An 18,910-nucleotide genomic window follows, 5' to 3' on the forward strand; every position below is an offset into this window, starting at 1 on the left:
CCAAGTCACAAATCAGGAATAAAATAAGCTCCGAACTCTGTTAAAAAAAACTTCATTCTACTATAAAGTCATGTGTTCATATTCAGCTATTTCATGTCTTGCATCCTTAGCCGATCTTCGTGCATTTGTTAACATAATAAAGAGTTACCATTTTTGCTACCAGACCTTCACTTGTGCGACTTCACAATGCTCGTCGAGGACTTGGCCAGGCCCTTCGGTTTGCTGCGAAAGATGTTCGGATCGAGTATGTTGTAAGGATGCTCGCAGGCGGGATAAATTATGCGTCCGCGTCGCAGTTCCTGCTTCTCCAGCAGATGTGGCGCTAGCAGCAGGAACAGCTGCTCCGTCCACGAGGGCAAGCCAAAGCTGGAGAAGCACAGCTCCCAGTAGGGCAAGCCCAAATGCGCAATGGCCATGCGCAAGTACTCGCTGAACGTCTCGGCCAAAAACTGCCAGCTCAGCGTGCTCAGCTCCAGCAAATAGAACTTGGGATTGTTCGAGCTGGTCGAATCATACAGCATGCAAACCTGAAGAGAATCATTGCTATAGAGTTGACGATTCAATTGGTAGACCAATTCTCACCTTGGCCATTTCGTTGATATTGTTAATTTCGAATATTTTGGTCTTGGCTGTTATGATGGGCGTGGGATTATCCCACTTATCCTTGGGCATTGGTGCGGTCGCTGTCGCTCCGTTGCCACCACTAGCAACCGGAGTGTTCTCGATGTTCTCACGCAGCAACGTCACCTGCAGCAGGTGCGGAAAGTGTATATAGCCGACACGGCGCACGTCGGTAGCTATTTGATAGAGATTTGTAGTTCGCCTGAAAACATGAAAAATCCCTCGACTTACGTGCATATTGATAGCTCCAATGCAGCACAAAGCCATCGGTGGATAGGTAAAACTTTTTCATATCCTCCGGCAGGTAGACACAGTGCCTTTGCTCCCAGTTGACCAGCTGGCAGGGATTCAACGGCTGGCGACGGTCCAAGGTCACATGGCAGACGCGTGGCACATAGGCTACAATTATTTAACTAGAGTTCTGGCCGTGCCACATCCAATTTCACTACTCACACAGAGTTTTCATAAGGCCTAGAGTTAGACTCTCGTAGAAGGCATCTTCCTGTGTGCCTGTGAGTTTCTTATTCATTTCGATTCTCTTATATAAAAGTACTTCAAATAAACATTGGGGACAGCAAACAATGACTGCCTGGCCCTGGTTACGCTGGCAACGGAGTCGTGTTTGAATGGTTTCTATGGCAGATTGTGATTAAAGCTCTGCATGGATATCTTTAAAACGCAACTAAGTGTGTTTTAAATTTAATTTTTACATTAAATACTGTTTTGTTTAAAGTAGATATATCAATCAAACAGTGGCTCTTAATGTCCAGTAAATTGACGCTATGAAATTTGGTCGAAATATATCAATAAACACTAAAATACTTAATCATAAATTTGAAGGACAACAAGCACACTTCAAGATTCTGATTACAATATCGTAGGATGTTACGATTTTCTATACTATAGTTTCTTTGTGAAAGGTAATTAGTGAATCATAAATAAATATATAATAAAAAACTAAAACTTTTGAACTTAAAGATATTTAAAAATTGAGTAAAAAATGTAAAACAAAATTTATTTTAATTAATTTATTTATCAGCTAATTTTTTTTGTTTTAAAGGGAAGCAGCTGAAGAAGAATATAAATATATAGATATATTTTGTTTTATATAAGAGATATTTCTTTTTGAACAGAGTTCATACCTGCAATAAATATATAAGCGATATTTGATCATTTAAATAAATATACTAATGTTCTTTTCTTGGCTTTTTGTATTCATTTTCTCCTAAAAAATATATAAATAATTAATAAATTAATTTATATATATTTTTATATTTTTTCAGCTATTACCAAAAAAATATATGATAAATATTTAAGAAATAAAATGCTCGAAACTTTATAATTAATATGATTGCAATTTATTTATATATAGTACATTGACAACAATTTATATACAGAAAAAAAACGCAAAAACATATCAACAGATCTAAATGAGGTTCGACTTTGGAAATGTGAAGATGTGAAGTTGTAAAGGAACTTAGACATAAAATAAAGAGAGAGTTGGTTTGCGTTGGTATTGAAGAGCCAAGAGATATCAAGTCATATGTCGGTTCGCTCAACTCTTAGCTTGCGTTGGGGTCTCGCACTCGGCTTCCTCTTCATGTCAGGAAACCTCCCACACTGTGGACTCCACCGAACGACGCGGACGTGCAGCAACCTCGACATGCGCGTCTAGTCCGTCGCTCAGGCGGCTGAAGCGACGCGCCCAGCTGCCGCGCGCTGTTGACTGGCTGCCAGCTATAGAGGGGCGTTGAGTGCTATCGCGGAACAGACTCATGATGTCTTGATTGTCGCCCTGGGCACGCTTGATGCCGTGCTGGTATTTGGCCTCTTTGGCAAGCAGCTGCTCGCGCTGCATTTGGGTCTTCACCTCTGACGGGACATCAGGTATGATGAACTGCATTATGCCAGTTAGCACGAAGACCACGTGCTGTTGTGGAATAGAAAAGTCGAACTTAGCATGATGTGCTTCAGACCATAATTTGATTAATTTACCTCAAACACCACGACAAAGGCCAAGCGTGCGGCAAACACATGCCAATAGTGCGGACTCAGTCCATAAGGTTCATAGTCCTTTGGCCCGTTGCTGTCAAAGGATGTCAGCCGTTTATAGAGTATGTCTAGAAGCTTCTGAATAGCTCACTTACCGATAGCCTCTGTACTGGCAGGTGTCCGGGTCGCGTTCGCTGCTCGTGGCGCCCCATTCCTCCTTGTAGTCGGACGTATTGAATATGGACAGCGAGTGCTCTATGTAGCCAGCCAGCGTATGGGACTCCGAGTAGACGAACTTATAGACGACGCGCGGTATAAAGTCACTTGTGTAGGCGATCACAAAGGCGTTCGAGACGACAGCTGTGTAGGTGATTATGCGCAAGATACCATACCAGGCACCAATGTCCTCTACGCGCTCAGCCAAGGGTCGTCTGGCCTGGGTGACCATCTTGTAGGCATCCAAACGTATCTCGGCCACATTGTTGAGGAGTGCAAAAAGCGGCGCCAAAGGAAATGCGGCCACGAACAGTGTGACAAAGCCATATTGCAGTACTACAATAGAGGTCAGGTTTTCAAGCTTAAGTAGTCTATGAATAATCATAACTTACTCATTTCTAGATACTCATCGAAGAGTGCCAAGCGACCTGGATCCTGCATATGATAGTCCTGCTCCCAGGCCATATGCAAGTGCGATTCGTCTTTTGTGGCCTGCAAGCAAGTAGGAACTGAGCTGCTTCTATATCACTAAAATTCAACAAAAATTTACTTGTTTGTGCTTGCGCTGACGCCACCAATTCCAGAATTTGGGAAACAAGTACTCCATAAAGTTGTTCCAGCACTGTTTACCCACCATAATGATAGCCTTTGGGTAAATATTATGAAATTGAAATAAAAAATTCGTAGACTTTTACCCCATATAAAAACTTACCAATTGTATGCAAAGTTCGGAGAGGCAGCCCGCCGGATCGCAGATATCATTTTTGAGGCGAAAGAATTCGCTGCGTCGCGCCTGATCGTCGCCGGGATAGTCAAAGAAGCGTCCTTTGAAGAAGGCTATATAGATGAGCGACGAGTAGAAGTTCATGAACTCAAAGAAGAATATCTTAAAGGTATATGAGTCCTCATATTCGGTGTGAGTGCGTGGATTCTCCAGATTTGTCAACTTGATGGCCATGCGGTGGTAGATCTAAACAATATAAATGAATATATTTTAATAAAATTCATAGCCTTGGCAGCTATACCTACGCGCGTTAGTATCATGATGACCACCAAATTGATTAGAGCAGCTGTCACAGTGGTAAATAGCTTGGCGTGCTCCTTTACAAAGAAGCCGCCGCCACCATAGATGACCGAGACCAAGGATATGCGATAGATGATGGTACCCAGCACGGCAGACAGCACCACCGAGATCTGTAGACGATGAAACTTAATAAGAGCCTCATATAACACTATCCCATGCTAATTACCATAAAGAGCACAGCACTGCCGGTGATGACGAAGCGTATAGCACGACTCCATGTGGACATGTAGGGCTCCTTTTCGCGTGTCACCGGATTCATACGGAATGTGGTTGCATTGGTCTCAAACTCGGGTCGGTTCTCCTCATCCATTTCCACATTATGAAGATCCCATTCCCAGACCAAAACCGATTGCTTGCGTTTCCAAAGCTCCAGAAATGTAGTTGCTGTGAGTCAAATTATATGAGTCATTAGACAAGATTTGAAATAGTTGTGTTTGTGGGCTTATTGCCTACCCCAAAAAGACATGAAGATGGCGAAAAATACCGTCGAGGGATTGTCAAAGAGGTAAGTCAGCCGCGAGAATAGGCACGATTCGGATAGTCTTTGATAGCTGCAGGCCTTATCGCAGAGCGGGCAGAGCGTTATGTTCCCTGTGCCGTACTCGTTGCAGATCTCCTTGCTGGGCGTGTTATCCTCCGATTCGAGTGTGGCCAGTCCGTAAATGAAGCATAGAGTACCCACTACAGACGGATAGACGAGCATTTCCGTATAGAAACCAAGCCAACTGAAGTAGAGAGCGATTTTGTCCCCGAAGTATTTGCGCACCAGGCACAGCGGTTGCTTCTTGTACCACTGCGATGGATGTGCCCAGGTCTGGTACAGCACGCGCCGATCAAGCGATATACCACTCGAGTGCGGCCGATCATAGCGACCTTCGTGCAAGGGAAAGCAGCCCAAGTAGGTGCCATCATTGAGCAGGCGCCTGATGCCATTGCGATCGCCATCGTCGTACGGTGTGCGAATCAGCACCTGCATAACCATCAGCGAGCGTTGGGCACTCGTATAGGCCGTGGCACGATCCTTCACAATGAACCTTTCGCAAACAAAATACGAATAAGCTTAAAAGACAATGCAAAGTTTGGCTGACCTACTGCTCCTCGGGATTGCCATTGGCCGTGGCTGCTTTGAACGTTGTCTCGCCTTCCAGCAGACTATTATCAAGCTGTATCTTTTTGGTTAGGCGCTGCCAAACATCCTTCCAGTACTGCACATTGCGCATGACCACATTCTCCTCATCCTAATCGTGGGTTGCACTGTTAGGAATATTCACTAAGTAGGTCAATTGCCAACTTACCCAAGATGGCTTGACGGATATGGTTATAAAACGTTTGATGGGCAACTTTAGGTTCATGACCTCGGCCAGGCGCGTCTCCAGACGCCAAGGCAGATGAATCTTGAGGAAAAAGGTTTTCTCATTGAACGATTGGGATTTGTCCTCCAGCTCCACTTCGAGTCCCTCTTTTACGAGATTGTCCATAAAGCTGCGCCTGATATCACGGCGTCGCGCCTCCGCCTCCGTCATTACGCCCAGATCCTCCTCTTCCCAGGCCAAGACCATGTCCACCTTTCGTCGCCCATCGCGAAACATCAGCGATTCCGGATCGAGACCCTCTCGATCCTGCTTGCTCACACGTCGCTCCTCGCTATCGCCCGTGAGACTGTTGCTCTTGCTGGCCTTGCGACTGCTCAGGTAGCTGCCGGTCACGCTGCTCTCCCCGGTGGATGTCTTGCGCTCAGCTGGCATCAATTGCTTATAGCCGAACTGATCGGGCAGCACATTCGAGTGCGAGGACTCTACAATTTCATAGGACTCCTTGACACCGTTGTCGACTTGACTAGCCCTCCGTCCACCCAGAGTGGGGCTGAGATTCAAGCCCAGAGTGCGACGCATTGCAGTGCCAGGTATATCCTCATCGTGGCTACCCACGACACGCGGCCCAAACGCCTGTGTGGGACTCGGCTCCGCCGACTCTGTCTCCAGATGTGTTGGCAATGGCATTGCAATGGAATTGACTTTCTGATAGAACGAGCCATTGCTGCCGCGCATCATCGACGAGTTGAGCCATTTCTCTGTGTACGCGGCCGAGCTGGTCTTGTTGTTGGAGCTCAGCTCCAAGCTGGGCTTTGGCGTAATGGGATTGCCCACAGACATTGGACTTTGGCTCACCGTTTGCCGCTCGCTTTCTAGAAAGTTGTAAATGTTATCGGCAGAGACGTTGGGCTCTATGGGTGGCGACTGCAGGTCCAATTCAATCAAAGGACTCTCCTGTCGATACAGAGAAGCGTAAAACTCAGATAACGGTGGCTTGGTATATGAAATACTTACGGCATAGCCAACTAAACGGCCAGCCACTATGCCGCTGTCCTGGCTGAGTCTTCTGGGTCGCAGCTTGATCTGGTTGCTGCGTATCATGCGTTCGCTCTTCGCCGGGCTCGAGACAACTTGACGCCGCGAAGTGCTCAACGAACTGTGCTGCGAGTTGCGTAGTGTGGGCACCGAAAGGAATCCTGTAGATTGAAAACATAAGAAAACGAAAAGTTTTATCGAAATCGTTAAATATTTTAATAGCCACCCACTTGGAAATTGAAATGCTGTCTGTTCGATTGCTGCTATCTCGCTCTCACGCGCCGCACTGTCAATCAGATCCTCACGTGAATTGGCCTCCGTTATGGGCGCCGTGCTCTCATCGTCCACGCTGTCGATACGTATTTGAAATATATTCGATTTGCGGCCCACATTGTCCGTCAGCTTTGCATGATTGCTCATGTTTTTCCAAACTTGTCAATCGCAACGTCACAAGACTCTGGAAAATCGTAAGTTGTACAGCTCGGCATTGGGTCAAGAAGAAGTTTTTAGTTTTTAGTATTTAGTGCTTTATTATTTTTGTTAAGTGAATTTGACCTACAATGACAACGCTCGAGGCTTTGCTGCATGTGCTCCTATTCCCACAATTAAATATGCATTCATATTTATAAGTTCGATGAAAATCGAAAGACAACTAATAACACTCGAACGCAAATAGGCCAGCAATACGTCTGTGCATAACAAAAACAAATTTGAAAGTTTGTTTCATAGCCTAATTGAGGCTGTTTAAACTATGTCTTAATTGAGCTCATGGCAAGTCAGAATTTTAGCTAAGAATCTGGCGATCTATAGCAACGAGATCAAACATTCTGCATGCCCCTTTCAAAGTCTCTAAATTTGCCATAAAGAATTTTAAAATATTTTTCTGCTATTTCATTTTGATTTATTTAACTAAATAATTAAGTTAAATAAAATCAACATTTAACTTTGCTCTAATATTCTGCTGTCATTTAACGATTTTAGTCATGGCTTACACACCCCCACACACACAGACACACACATGAGTGTGTGTATATTATGCTCCCCAAGGAGCACTTATTTCTGACATTAGCATCGCCTGGAAAAGCAAACAAACAAGCAAACAAATTATATGTCTAATTAAATATATGTGTTTAAAGGTAGTAAAAATTTATGAGGATAGAGTTTTGAATGTCAAAGGTTCCATTTTCATGCAGAAGAGACTTGAGCACTTATAAATTCATAATGAAACGCTTGAAGCTCTGCCAATCAACCTTTCCGATACAATTGATTGTTTATAAATTGAATTAACGGACTTGATATATACAGGTGTATATATATTCGAAAAACTAGAATGTCTATCGTTATGCATACACATATATAAGCGCCATTATTGGCGTCATGAGCGAAAGCCCAACTTCAATTCGTAGTACTCGAGGCCAAAGCCATAACAACTTTTTCTATGTATACGCAAAGGCACACATTTATGGGGCACATCAGTATATAAATATATATATATATTTCTATATGTGTGTAATAGATAATGCACATTAGAGAGACAGCTCCACTTGGGTCGATAAATGTTGAATAAATAAACTTGTTGCTGAACTAAATTGGCGGCTAGTTGTTGATTGTCACTAGGCGAATGTCAAATATGTGTAATTTATTTATTTTCAATTAACTGGCTTGTGAAACGAATCTGAACTGGACTTAAAACCGTCCACTCCCACTTCGATTGACACACTTCGATCAAGCCTGCCCCAAAAAGGGGCACACAAATAAATGGAGCTACATATCGTAGCGTAGCACGCCTATGACTTGCCAGATGCGTCAATATTAGTGGTAAGTAGCTAGTTGCCTGGCTTGTCAGTTGTGCAAAGTCTCATGCCGTTGTTGTAATCACGACAATTGAAGGTTTATTGATTCGACATTCTCATTCTTCAAGCTCTATATATTAATAATCGATTATTGATTTCAAGTTACAACTATTCAAATGCCACTCAACAAATTCTAATCAAAAATTTCAGCACTTTCTATGACAACTGAAACTATTTGTGCTTATCCGATTGTATTTTTTTTTTGTTTTTATATTTTTATTCCATACTTTTAACTCTTGTTATTGGTTCTGAAAATTTCAATTGTTAATGTATTTTCTATTGACTTAAAATGTTTGTCTTGCTCCTTGTTTTTGCTTTTTAATATCTTTTTTTAAGCATTGCACTCGCTCGCGTGTCCTATATTAGTTATTAACACATTTCGTTTCGCATAATGGACACGGCGAGCGATTTCGACCGATTTGTTAAAGCACTCGCGCACGAATGACCAAAGAACTGACACAAACCACTGACCACAAGCCAAGGACTATAGAAGTAAGCTTTGCAACTGTCGCCTGGCCCAACCACCGCAGCGAGTATCTGCGACGACCAATGCTAGATAATCAAAGTAGTTCAGTTTTTCATGTGTTGCTCTCTCTCACCCACGCCGAATCGAGCTCGCCACGTTTCTGGCTTAATGGTTAATTGACATAGTTGCCTACAATTTGACATTTCGACTATTCTAATTCCTGTTGTTGCTGTTGTTGTTATATGAATTAATAAAAGATTATGTTCTATTTGATTGGCCAACGAATTACCACAGGGAATTTTGAACTCATGAACCTGGCGGCGATTGCATTGCAGCCCCAGCCCCTTGGGGTCCTTCTCAAGGGGTTCACAGTGTTAAACAAGGACCTCACTATTAATTGCCATTACATACGGGTAACGTAAAAACTATAAAAATAGACTTTCAACGTGAAAAAAAAAGAATGAACGTGTATATATGCCGCTATTATTACACGGCGGCACATCTATTTTGAGCCACTGTGGATACCTGCGTCAGACAGGCGGCCAAGTGCGTCGTTTACCACCTTTAAGACAAGGCGATGCGTGATATGTGATATTTGTTATTAGCAGCTATAGTTCTAGTTGTGACGAAAGTCGTTATTATTTAAATTCACTGCACACAAGTCGAATAGATTGCATGAAGAAATGATTGCTTCGACATTTGATCGACTTCCTGATTGACTGGCTGACTAATTGATGGTAAATGCATTGCGGGAATACCCTATATGCACTTGCACTTGTGCTGAAGGCAGAGTCAGACTTGCTCTGCCCTGCGTTCTTCTCGTTAAACAACAATTCAATTTGGATGCGAGTCAGGTATGTGGTGCGAAAATACTTCATAAGCATTTCTTCTTAAGCTAGAGACCGCTCTGCGCTTTTCTATGCGAGTCTCATTAGTTAAGACTTTATGTTTACTGTCTCTTGCACACTTCTGTAAGCCCAGATTTTCTATCTTCTGCGCTATATTTTAAGTATAATAATTTTCTCTGCGATTCTCATACATAAAAATGCTTTGAGCATGGGGGTTATATTCCAATACTTGAGTTGATCGGCTCATTAGCGTTATCTCACTTCATGCTGTCTTAATATACTCACTCTACTCTTCCTTACCCTCTCTCGCTCTCTCTCTCCGTCTTCACCTCCATCTCGAACACCTTCAGCTTAATAATCCATTGATAACTTTATTTAACCCAACACCATAAATATAATCATAACGAACTTCTTGCATACAAGGCTAACTAGAAGCAGCTTCTCGTGGCGCTCTAACCCTGTTCACTCTTCGCCCTTAACCAATTCGTTAGAATTGTTGTTGCATTGCTGAAGAACGTCTGTTTCGCAGGAGTTTGTAGCTTTGCTAAAGAACTGGCCCGCCTCGCACTCAGCCTCAATCTTCTGGCCATGCAAGCACACAAAGTATCCACGACAATTGTTAGTATCTCGGGCGAGTTGGCCATGTTTGCCGCTGCAGACGCCCACGCGCTCGCCATTCTCCATGAGGCAGGTGCCATCGTTCTGCCGGCAAATGCCCAGCAGGCTGTCGAAGCTCTCTCCATTGCGGCAGCGCTGCGAAACGGGTTCGTCCTCATCGCAGCTGATGTAGCGCCGGCAGTCGCCGGGCTCGGCAATGGAGGCGCCCTCGTCGATCACCTCGCAGAGATTGGCAAAGTCAGCGGGTGCATCGCTGCAGTTCTTTGGCAACTGCACCTCGTGTAGGTCCAGTTCCATGACATCTGACTTCAGCTCCTGTACGTCCGGCACATCCTCATCAATGGCCAGCTCGTAGGACTGGCACTGTTTCAGTGTGGCATTGAAAAAGTAACCCGAATAACAGCGCTCACCGCGCAGCTTGTTCGAGATGCAGATATAAAAATTGTTACAATTGGCAAAGTCTGGCAAGAGGTAACCGTTTTTGCCCTCACACAGCACTGGATTTGGTTTCGGCTTCTGATCGTTGCCAATTGTTGAATTCGTTAAATTCTGAGTGCTCCCATTGATGACATACGGACAAGAGCCATCATCTTGGGTGCACAGCAGCTGCTCAGCATTGAAATAAGTGCCGTTGCCGCAGCGTTGCATAAGTGCCACGCCGCCAGCACAGATATAGTACCGAGTGCAGTCCTTATAGTCGGCCACATAGCTGCCATCCTGCAGATGCTCACAGCTGAGGAGGGCGCTGTCGTTGCCCGCTTTGCCCAGTTGGCCACGCTGGCACTCGGAACTCAGTTCAGGCTCGCAGCGTGACAGGCTGGCATTGTAGACCTTGTTGGCCTCGCACTCAGCCGGAATAGGAAGTCCGTGCACGCAGGCGTAATACTGATTGCAGTAGAGCTGATGGGGCAGTCGCGTGCCATGAGCCACTTTCTTGCAGAGCCCCTGCGAGGCCGACAGCGATTTCTGCTGACACTGACCCTGATCCAGTTGGCACTGCGCCAGCATTTTGTTAAAGTACTGACCCTTCGGACAGTACTGCAACTGTGATACATTCTGACTGCTGCTGGTGTTCAGGTTATAGCTAAAGCTGGAGCAGTTGTAATATGCCTGACAATCGGTCGCATGCGCTACCAAAGTTCCGATTGTATTATTGGAGCACATGGAGTCGGCTTGCTTACAGCTGCCATCGTTGGGTCGACAATAGCCCAGCAGTGCATCAAAGAAGCTGCCCGCACCGCAGCTTTGGGGCAGAGCAGGTTTCTCCTGCAGGCATAGATAAAAACGCGTGCAATCTGCTGCATCCGCAACGCTCTGTCCGTCGGGCTGGCCCAGGCAACTGCTTGTGGGCAGCACCTGCAGCTTTGCTTCAGCTGAAGCCTGACATTTTTCCAGACTCTGACACTTGTTTAGCTGCCGCGAGAAGCTGTTGTCGCGCAAGCAGCTGCTCAGATGCCACTCATCCGCATTGCAGTAGTAAAAGAACTGGGTGCAGTTGGCATCGGGCAGTGACACAGCTCGCAGCTCGCCCTGCCGGCAGGAACGTCTCAAGCCGCTGCCCTGGCAATTGCCATCATTACGCATGCAGCCTAGCTGTGGCTCGAACTCCTCCAATTTACCGCACGTCCTGCTCCGCCACTGACCATTGACGCACTGTTCGTATGAGCGGCAGCTGGTGGCCGAGGCGCGCTGCTGTCCATTCACACAGGCCGTGGCATTAAGTCCATTCACATCGAGACGACACTGATTGGCATCGTTGGGCAGGCAATAGTTGATCTCGCGACTGAAGTACATGCCGAGCGGACACTGCTGTATCCACCAGACATTCTCCATACACATCAGGAACTTGTCACAGGCCGTAGAATACGGACGCACTGTCAAGTGCTGGCAGCCTGCCGTTTGCTGGCCCTCGCTACGATTCAGCCAGCTGCAGAAATCATCGCCCTCGAACTCAGGCATGGGCAGACAGGTGTTCAACTGCGCCGCATAGTAATGGCGCCTGGGACAGCTGCGCAGGCGCCACTTGCCCGCCGCGCAGCGGAAATATTGCAGGCAGCTGCCTTTGCCAGCTCTGCTCGGAATAGTCTCCGACTCGCTGCTCGTATCGCAAGCCGGCAAGCCCAACACTCTGGCATAGCTGCAGACCATGTCATCCCGTGGCTCCAGACAACGCTGTTGCTCCGGATTGTAGTACCGCTCCTCGGAGCAGCTGCGTCTACGCCAATTGCCATCCAGACAAATCTCATATTGCGAACAATTTGCAGGCACCGAACGCTTTGTGTTTGTTTCGCAGATCAACTGCAATGAATGGGGGAAAAGTAAAGTAATATGAGAAAAATATGACTTCATAAGAGTTAAGTAATGAAATCTAGCTTAAGTTCAATTACTAAGAAATGTAAGTGTGCTGAAGTACTTATTAAAGGGTCTTAAGGAAACCCGATATGCCATCGGCTGCACTCGACTGCATTGTTCTACTACTATGAACTCGACTACTTGTTCATGGACCAATGAGTCTTAAAGTGGGTTGACCTTATATTGTATAGGTAAAAACCGAGTCAACAGTGGCCTACCTGCAAAACTTGATGATCCTAGCACTCAGACTGTGGTAGGATCCCTCAATAGTGAGTGTTGAGCGCTGCCCTACCCCTTTCGCTAAACTCTGGTAAATCAAATCTTGATATAATAAAAATTTCAAATATCAAGTCACTAGCCAAAGCATTCAATTGCCAACAAATCGGAATACATTGTAAGCCTCTAGTCGATGTTAAAGTCTCTAGTCTTAAGAGATTTAATATGAACAGACGGACGCCTGCACAGCAAAGACGGACATTGCACAAAACGAATTTACTCATTTCAATGAACAATATAGAAAACCGAAATAAAAGTTCAGTTTGCGTAAATAAACATAAATTAGTTTGTATATATGTATATATTTGGATAGGTATAATTTTGGTTCAAGCGGAATTTCTCATAATATATAGTAACTCATAAATAACAAAGGTAATTATATAAGTAGGTAATTTAGGACATCGTCTAAGCTCTATAAGTCATTCAAGTCATTGGCGGGCGGTCACGTTCGGTTATGCTTATGTAAGCTTCTGGAAGAGTTTCTTAAAGAATGATAGGGATCTTACTTTTTCCTCCGGCTCCACGGATCTCTTATGCATGGCATGTTCCTTGGCCATGCACATGCCCAGTTCGCTATCAAACAGTGTTCCAGCACTACAGGTGTGATATGTTACAATCCCGACATTTGCGTCACACATACAAAAGCCTTCAGACATATCCTTGGCCGCGAACGCCTCGTACTGTGCCCGATTAATGCAGTCCCGTGGATCACAGGCTGCCACAGTGGAGGTCAATTCATGCACACAGACGCCCAGCTTCTCATCGAAAACATGTCCAGCGGTGCACTGATAATAGGTAGGCGTAGTGTTGCAGGCGCAGAAGCCTCTGGTTGTATTGCGGGCAGCGAATGCATCGTACTTGACGCGCGATCTGCACTGGGCCGGATCACAAGCATCGACCACACAGAAGTTGAGAATCTGATCAAAAATATGATATTGTCCACAGCTCTGATAGGTGGCGACACCAGATGCTTCGCATACGCAGAAACCATTGATGGTATCCTTGGCTGCAAAGTTGCTGTAAGCCGTGCGGCTTTTGCACTGTGCGGAATCACAGGCCATATCCATATTGGCTGCAGATTCTGTATCCAGACAGATATCTAGCATGGAATCGTATTCCTTGCCCTCGGGACAGTCTTCATAAACGGCGATTCCCTCAATACACAGGCAAAAACCGGTCGTCGTGTTTAAAGCAGCGAAATTTGTGTTGGTTGACGCTGCTGAACATCCCTTGGGGTTACAGACGCTGCTAGGTGCCTGTCAAAGCATATATATATATATAAATATATATATATATATACAGGTATATACTCATTTAGAACTCACCTCTCGTATAAGGCAAAGGCCGACAGTGGCATCATAATACTTTGCTTTTGGACAGTTCATATAGTATGCTTCGCCATTCTGACAAACGCAGAAGCTTGTATCATCCGCTTCATTCGATGAGGCAAATGTGTCATCCTCTTCCAGGCACGAACACTTGTCGCTGTCACAGTATGGGCTTAGAACGCCCTATTGCGAAAGAGCCAACATGCGTAAGTGAAACTAATTGACTCTGCTGTGAATTGAATGACTTACCTCAACGTCCATGCAGGCTCCGACTACAGTATCAAACTCCTTTCCTTCGGGACACAGTCTGTAATAGGGGAAGCCACTAACACAATAGCAGAAGCCTTCAGTTCCATTGAGTGCCGGATACGGCTCATTATTTTCAAGGGCGTCGCACTGGGTCTCGTCACAGACAGCCGGTCCCTACACAATTACAAAAGAAATGAATTCAGATGCATTGTAATTAGACTCAATCAAATGCTTACCGCTGTCTCCAGGCAAATTAGTAAGTCTGTATCGAATTCCTTGCCATCTGGACACGTCGAATAAACACCGCAAGATTCCTTGCAGTAGCAGAAGCCGCCTGTATTACAGTTGGCTGGATAAATTGTGTATTCAACCTCTTCCGCACAAATTGTTGAATCACAATCGTTGACAGGGCAAATGAAATTTGGCTAAAACACATATATATTAGGGATATTATTTTAAGAAGACGCTGCGTGTAAGCCACTTACGACTGGGTACATGCAAATTCCTAAAGATGCATCATAGGTTTTACCAATTGGGCAGACATCAAACGAGGCCACCTCATCCGTACACACACAGAAGCCAGTGTCCGAACCTGTTGCTGAGAATGTCACACCATCTGGCTTACCACTGCAGTAGCTTGAGCAGCATCTAGGCTATAATTGTAGGGTTAAATTAAGTTGAGCTTATATATATATGAATTGTTGGTTACATCTGCCAGCTGCGCGAGTATACACTTGAGTTCAACGGCATCAAAGGTATAGCCAATGGGACAAGGAACTGGTATGGGCTGATTGACACGGCACAGACAGAAACTATCCGGATCATCATAGTTGACAGAGACAGTGTAGTCCTCGGCGTTATTGCAATCTCGAGGATCGCAGGGTCCCGTCTATAATGTGTTTTTTTTATTAAATCAAAGATCTTTAAGTCTGCTAATTTTCCAATTGTTAACTCACGAAAAGGCATCCACCATCCGTCGCGTCAAATGTGGTGCCCGAATCGCAGTTCTTCAAGTAGGCACCATCAGCCTCGCACAGACAGAATGTGCTGTTATCAGATGTTAGGGATGGATAGACCTGGTTCACAGTCGTCTTCTTGCACTGCGTTTGATCACAGGAGCTCTGCAAGCAATGACAATTATAGTTTATATCTGTTTCTGTACGATTCCACTTACACTCGGAACGGGCAGACAAATTCCGAAAGTGGAGTCAAAGGCTGAATTCGCTGGGCAGGAACGAATAAGAGCGAAATTATCGATGCACGTATAGAATCTGGTATTATCGCTGGCATCTGGGAACACAGCTCCATCCACAGCTGTGTTGCAGTTGTTCGCATTACAAGTCACAGAGGCGGAGCAATTGCCAGTCTTTGTGTTAAAGCCTTCGCCCTTAGGACAATCAATCACCAGCGGCACTCCAGCGGTACATTCGAAGTATTTGGAGCAAATGGGATGTGCTACATTGCCGTCCTCAGTGCCGCAGGGATTAATGCACTGTCCAGTGACATCGATGATGCAGCTGCTACCATCAAAACGTTCGCCATTTCCGCAGCTACTTGGCACGGCCAATCCATCGTTGCAGGTAAAATAGGAAGTGCAGCAAGTATCGGGCATTAGGTAACCATTAGGCTTGTTGCTACATATCCAGCATTTGGCATCGGTATCTGGCACACAGGCGCCCACGCTGTTGCTGAATATATTGCCGCGACCGCAGGTGCCCTCGATCAGTTCACCATTCTGGCATAGCACATACATATCGCATTCGGTTGTCGAGGCCTGCATGGCACCTTCGGCCAAGCCATTGCATGAGGCGGAACGTTTGCTGCGCGAGTTCGGCTGCAGCCATTTGTTCTCGGGGCACTGATTGTTGTCATCCCGGCGACAAATGCCCACGGAGTCATCGAAGAAGAACCCACCAGTACAGGACTCCTTAATCCATTTGCCATTGATGCACGCTAAGTAATTCCAACAGTTCTCAGCCGCAACGGCTGGAGAAAAGTCCTTGCACTCTCCACCTACTACAATAGGCATAATTCTTTCAGTGCTGATCACATTGTCCGAGTCAGAGTTGCATTGTGGACACACGTTGTCGGTATCTATAACGCAAATAAGAGCTGTCTTATCAAAGTAAGATCCGATTGCACAGGTCTTCGGCTGCCAGCTTCCATTCACGCACGCATTATACTCATTGCAATTCTGCTCATTGGCAGAAAGCTCATCGCCATTGCATTCTGAGCTTGAATTTCCGGAGCAGCACACGTTATTGCTGTCTACCACACAGATGTTCAAGCTGTCATCATAGTAGTTTCCTTGCCCACAATCAGCAGACACGAGTTCACCACTCTGGCACTTGAAATACAGGCGGCAATTTGCTGGATCGAGTACTGTCTCTCCATCTTTAGTGCCATCAGCGCAATCCTGTTCTGTTGAAGGACTATCTGTTGAGCATTGAGGACACACGTTGTCGACATCAATAGCACAGGACATAAGAGTGGTATCAAAGTAGGATCCTATCAAACATGTCTCTGATTGCCAGGTACCATTTTGACAAATGTTATACTTATTGCAGTTGTCCTTATCGGCAGAAATATCTCCGTTGGAGCAGCCTGAAGTTGAGCACACATTATTGCTGTCTACCACACAGATGTTCAGGCTGTCATCGTAGTAGTTTCCTAGTCCGCAATCAGCTGAGACGAGTTCACCACTCTGGCACTTGAAATACAGGCGGCAATTTGCTGGATCGACAACTGTCTCGCCATCTTTAGTTCCATCAGCGCAATCCTGGGCTGTTGAAGGACTATCTGTTGAGCATTGAGGACACACGTTGTCGACATCAATAGCACAGGACATAAGAGTGGTATCAAAGTAGGATCCTATCAAACATGTCTCTGATTGCCAGGTACCATTTTGACAAATGTTATACTTATTGCAGTTGTCCTTATCGGCAGTAACATCTCCGTTGGAGCAGCCTGAAGTTGAGCAGCAGTTATTGCTGTCAACCACACAAATGTTCAGGCTGTCATCGTAGTAGTTTCCTAGTCCGCAATCAGCTGAGACGAGTTCACCACTCTGGCACTTAAAGTAAAGGCGGCAATTTTCCGGATCGAGAACAGTTTCTCCATCTTTAGTGCCATCAGCGCAATCCTGGGCTGTTGAAGGACTATCTGTTGAGCATTGAGGACACACGTTGTCGACATCAATAGCACAGGACATAAGAGTGGTATCAAAGTAGGATCCTATCAAACATGTCTCTGATTGCCAGGTACCATTTTGACAAATGTTATACTTATTGCAGTTGTCCTTATCGGCAGTAACATCTCCGTTGGAGCAGCCTGAAGTTGAGCAGCAGTTATTGCTGTCTACCACACAAATGTTCAGGCTGTCATCATAGTAGTTTCCTAGTCCGCAATCAGCTGAGACGAGTTCGCCACTTTGGCACTTAAAGTAAAGGCGGCAATTTTCCGGATCGAGAACAGTTTCTCCATCTTTAGTGCCATCAGCGCAATCCTGGCCTGTTGAGCATTGTGGGCATACGTTGTCGACATCCACAACACACGACAGAAGTGTCGAATTAAAGTAGAATCCACTCTCACATGTCTTTGATACCCAGCAGCCATCTTGGCAAACATTATACTTATAGCAGTAGTCGTCATTGACTGACACATCACCGTCGACACATGTAGTTCCTGGAGTAGTTGTGTCGTCGGGGCATGTACCGGGTATGCAGTGCAGGCCGGTTCCACTGAAGTAGCTACCAGTTGGACACAGCTGACGGGTTGCCTTTTGCTGGAAGCATATGTAAAAGACGGTGCAGTCATCGTTATCAGCCACCATTGAGCCATCGGGTACGCCGATGCAGAAGTTCTCCCAGCAGTTGGAGTTGTCGTCATCATTGACGCACTTCAACAAGCTTGAGTCATAGTAAAAGCCACTGGGACAGTTCTTGACTGTGGTGACCTTATCCTGGCAGACGTAGTAGCTGGCACAGGATGTGTTGCTTGGCAATGACACACCATTTTCTTTCGTCAAGCATGCGTTTTGCCAGCACTCCGACACTGGATCTGGAACGCAAGTATTGTTCGTGATGTTAAAGTAGCTGCCAGCATCACAGGTCTGCGCATATGCCAGCTGCTCATCACAGATGTAGAACTCAGAGCAGTAACCAGACTTTGGCAAGTACGCGCCATTGACTTCACTTGCACAAATGTTCGAGATCTAAAAGAAAACGAGAATTAAGTAAATGAGAAGTGGCAAATCGGATTGGTTAACTTACGCCTGCTAGAGGTGCAGATAGGCTCAGTTTGCATAGACCGCGTCTAGCGGCCGAGCATTTGCCTGTTTTCGGATTGTACTCCTTGCCAGTGGGGCATTTCATGGAGCGCACCACATTCTTGTTAGAACAGCGGTAATAGCCGGAGCAGCTGGTAGGATTTGGCCAATGTGGTGCCAGGCCACGGAGCTTGCGGTAAACGCATTCAGGATCGGCGGCACCGACTATAGATGCCACTGCGGTCAACGTAACCACAGCAAGCAGAGTAACTGTTGGGAAAAAACAAGTTTAAATAAGTCTATTAATTGATGTCCTTTGGCTGACCTTTCATTTCTATTCACTGATATTCCACGACTATTGCTATGATTGTACTCCGCACAATTACCAAAAT

At 45.5% G+C, this 18,910-nt stretch overlaps 3 protein-coding genes across 3 annotated transcripts; all 3 read right to left on the reverse strand.

Moving 5' to 3' along the window:
- Window positions 1-36: 36 nt before the first annotated feature.
- On the reverse strand, window positions 37-1,477 carry LOC111599223 (tubulin polyglutamylase complex subunit 2). The gene is made up of 5 exons (XM_023314820.2): window positions 1,332-1,477; window positions 1,075-1,254; window positions 853-1,020; window positions 583-797; window positions 37-527 (listed from the first exon to the last, which is right to left on the reverse strand). Exons 2-5 carry the CDS (start codon window positions 1,148-1,150, stop codon window positions 168-170), a joined length of 819 nt encoding a protein of 272 aa, XP_023170588.1. The 5' UTR covers window positions 1,151-1,254; window positions 1,332-1,477; the 3' UTR covers window positions 37-167.
- Window positions 1,478-2,130: 653 nt separating this feature from the next.
- On the reverse strand, window positions 2,131-8,635 carry LOC111599239 (anoctamin-4). Its single transcript, XM_023314836.2, has 14 exons — window positions 8,342-8,635; window positions 6,492-6,718; window positions 6,241-6,422; window positions 5,209-6,180; window positions 5,006-5,151; window positions 4,367-4,947; window positions 4,080-4,297; window positions 3,859-4,023; window positions 3,542-3,799; window positions 3,380-3,475; window positions 3,222-3,321; window positions 2,769-3,165; window positions 2,617-2,707; window positions 2,131-2,551 (listed from the first exon to the last, which is right to left on the reverse strand). Exons 2-14 carry the CDS (start codon window positions 6,679-6,681, stop codon window positions 2,225-2,227), a joined length of 3,723 nt encoding a protein of 1,240 aa, XP_023170604.1. The 5' UTR covers window positions 6,682-6,718; window positions 8,342-8,635; the 3' UTR covers window positions 2,131-2,224.
- A 1,255-nt stretch (window positions 8,636-9,890) lies between these two features.
- LOC111599259 lies at window positions 9,891-18,850 on the reverse strand. Its single transcript, XM_023314858.2, has 11 exons — window positions 18,844-18,850; window positions 18,523-18,788; window positions 15,426-18,464; window positions 15,208-15,372; window positions 14,961-15,140; window positions 14,737-14,904; window positions 14,488-14,676; window positions 14,252-14,425; window positions 14,000-14,185; window positions 13,181-13,930; window positions 9,891-12,344 (listed from the first exon to the last, which is right to left on the reverse strand). The coding sequence occupies exons 1-11, from the start codon at window positions 18,848-18,850 to the stop codon at window positions 9,891-9,893; spliced, it is 7,578 nt and encodes a 2,525-aa protein (XP_023170626.2).
- Between the last annotated feature and the right edge of the window lie 60 nt (window positions 18,851-18,910).

This window comes from Drosophila hydei, unplaced genomic scaffold (genome assembly GCF_003285905.1).
Source record: "Drosophila hydei strain 15085-1641.00,03,60 unplaced genomic scaffold, DhydRS2 tig00000001-arrow-pilon, whole genome shotgun sequence".
In the NCBI taxonomy this organism is placed as follows: Eukaryota; Metazoa; Arthropoda; class Insecta; order Diptera; family Drosophilidae; genus Drosophila; species Drosophila hydei.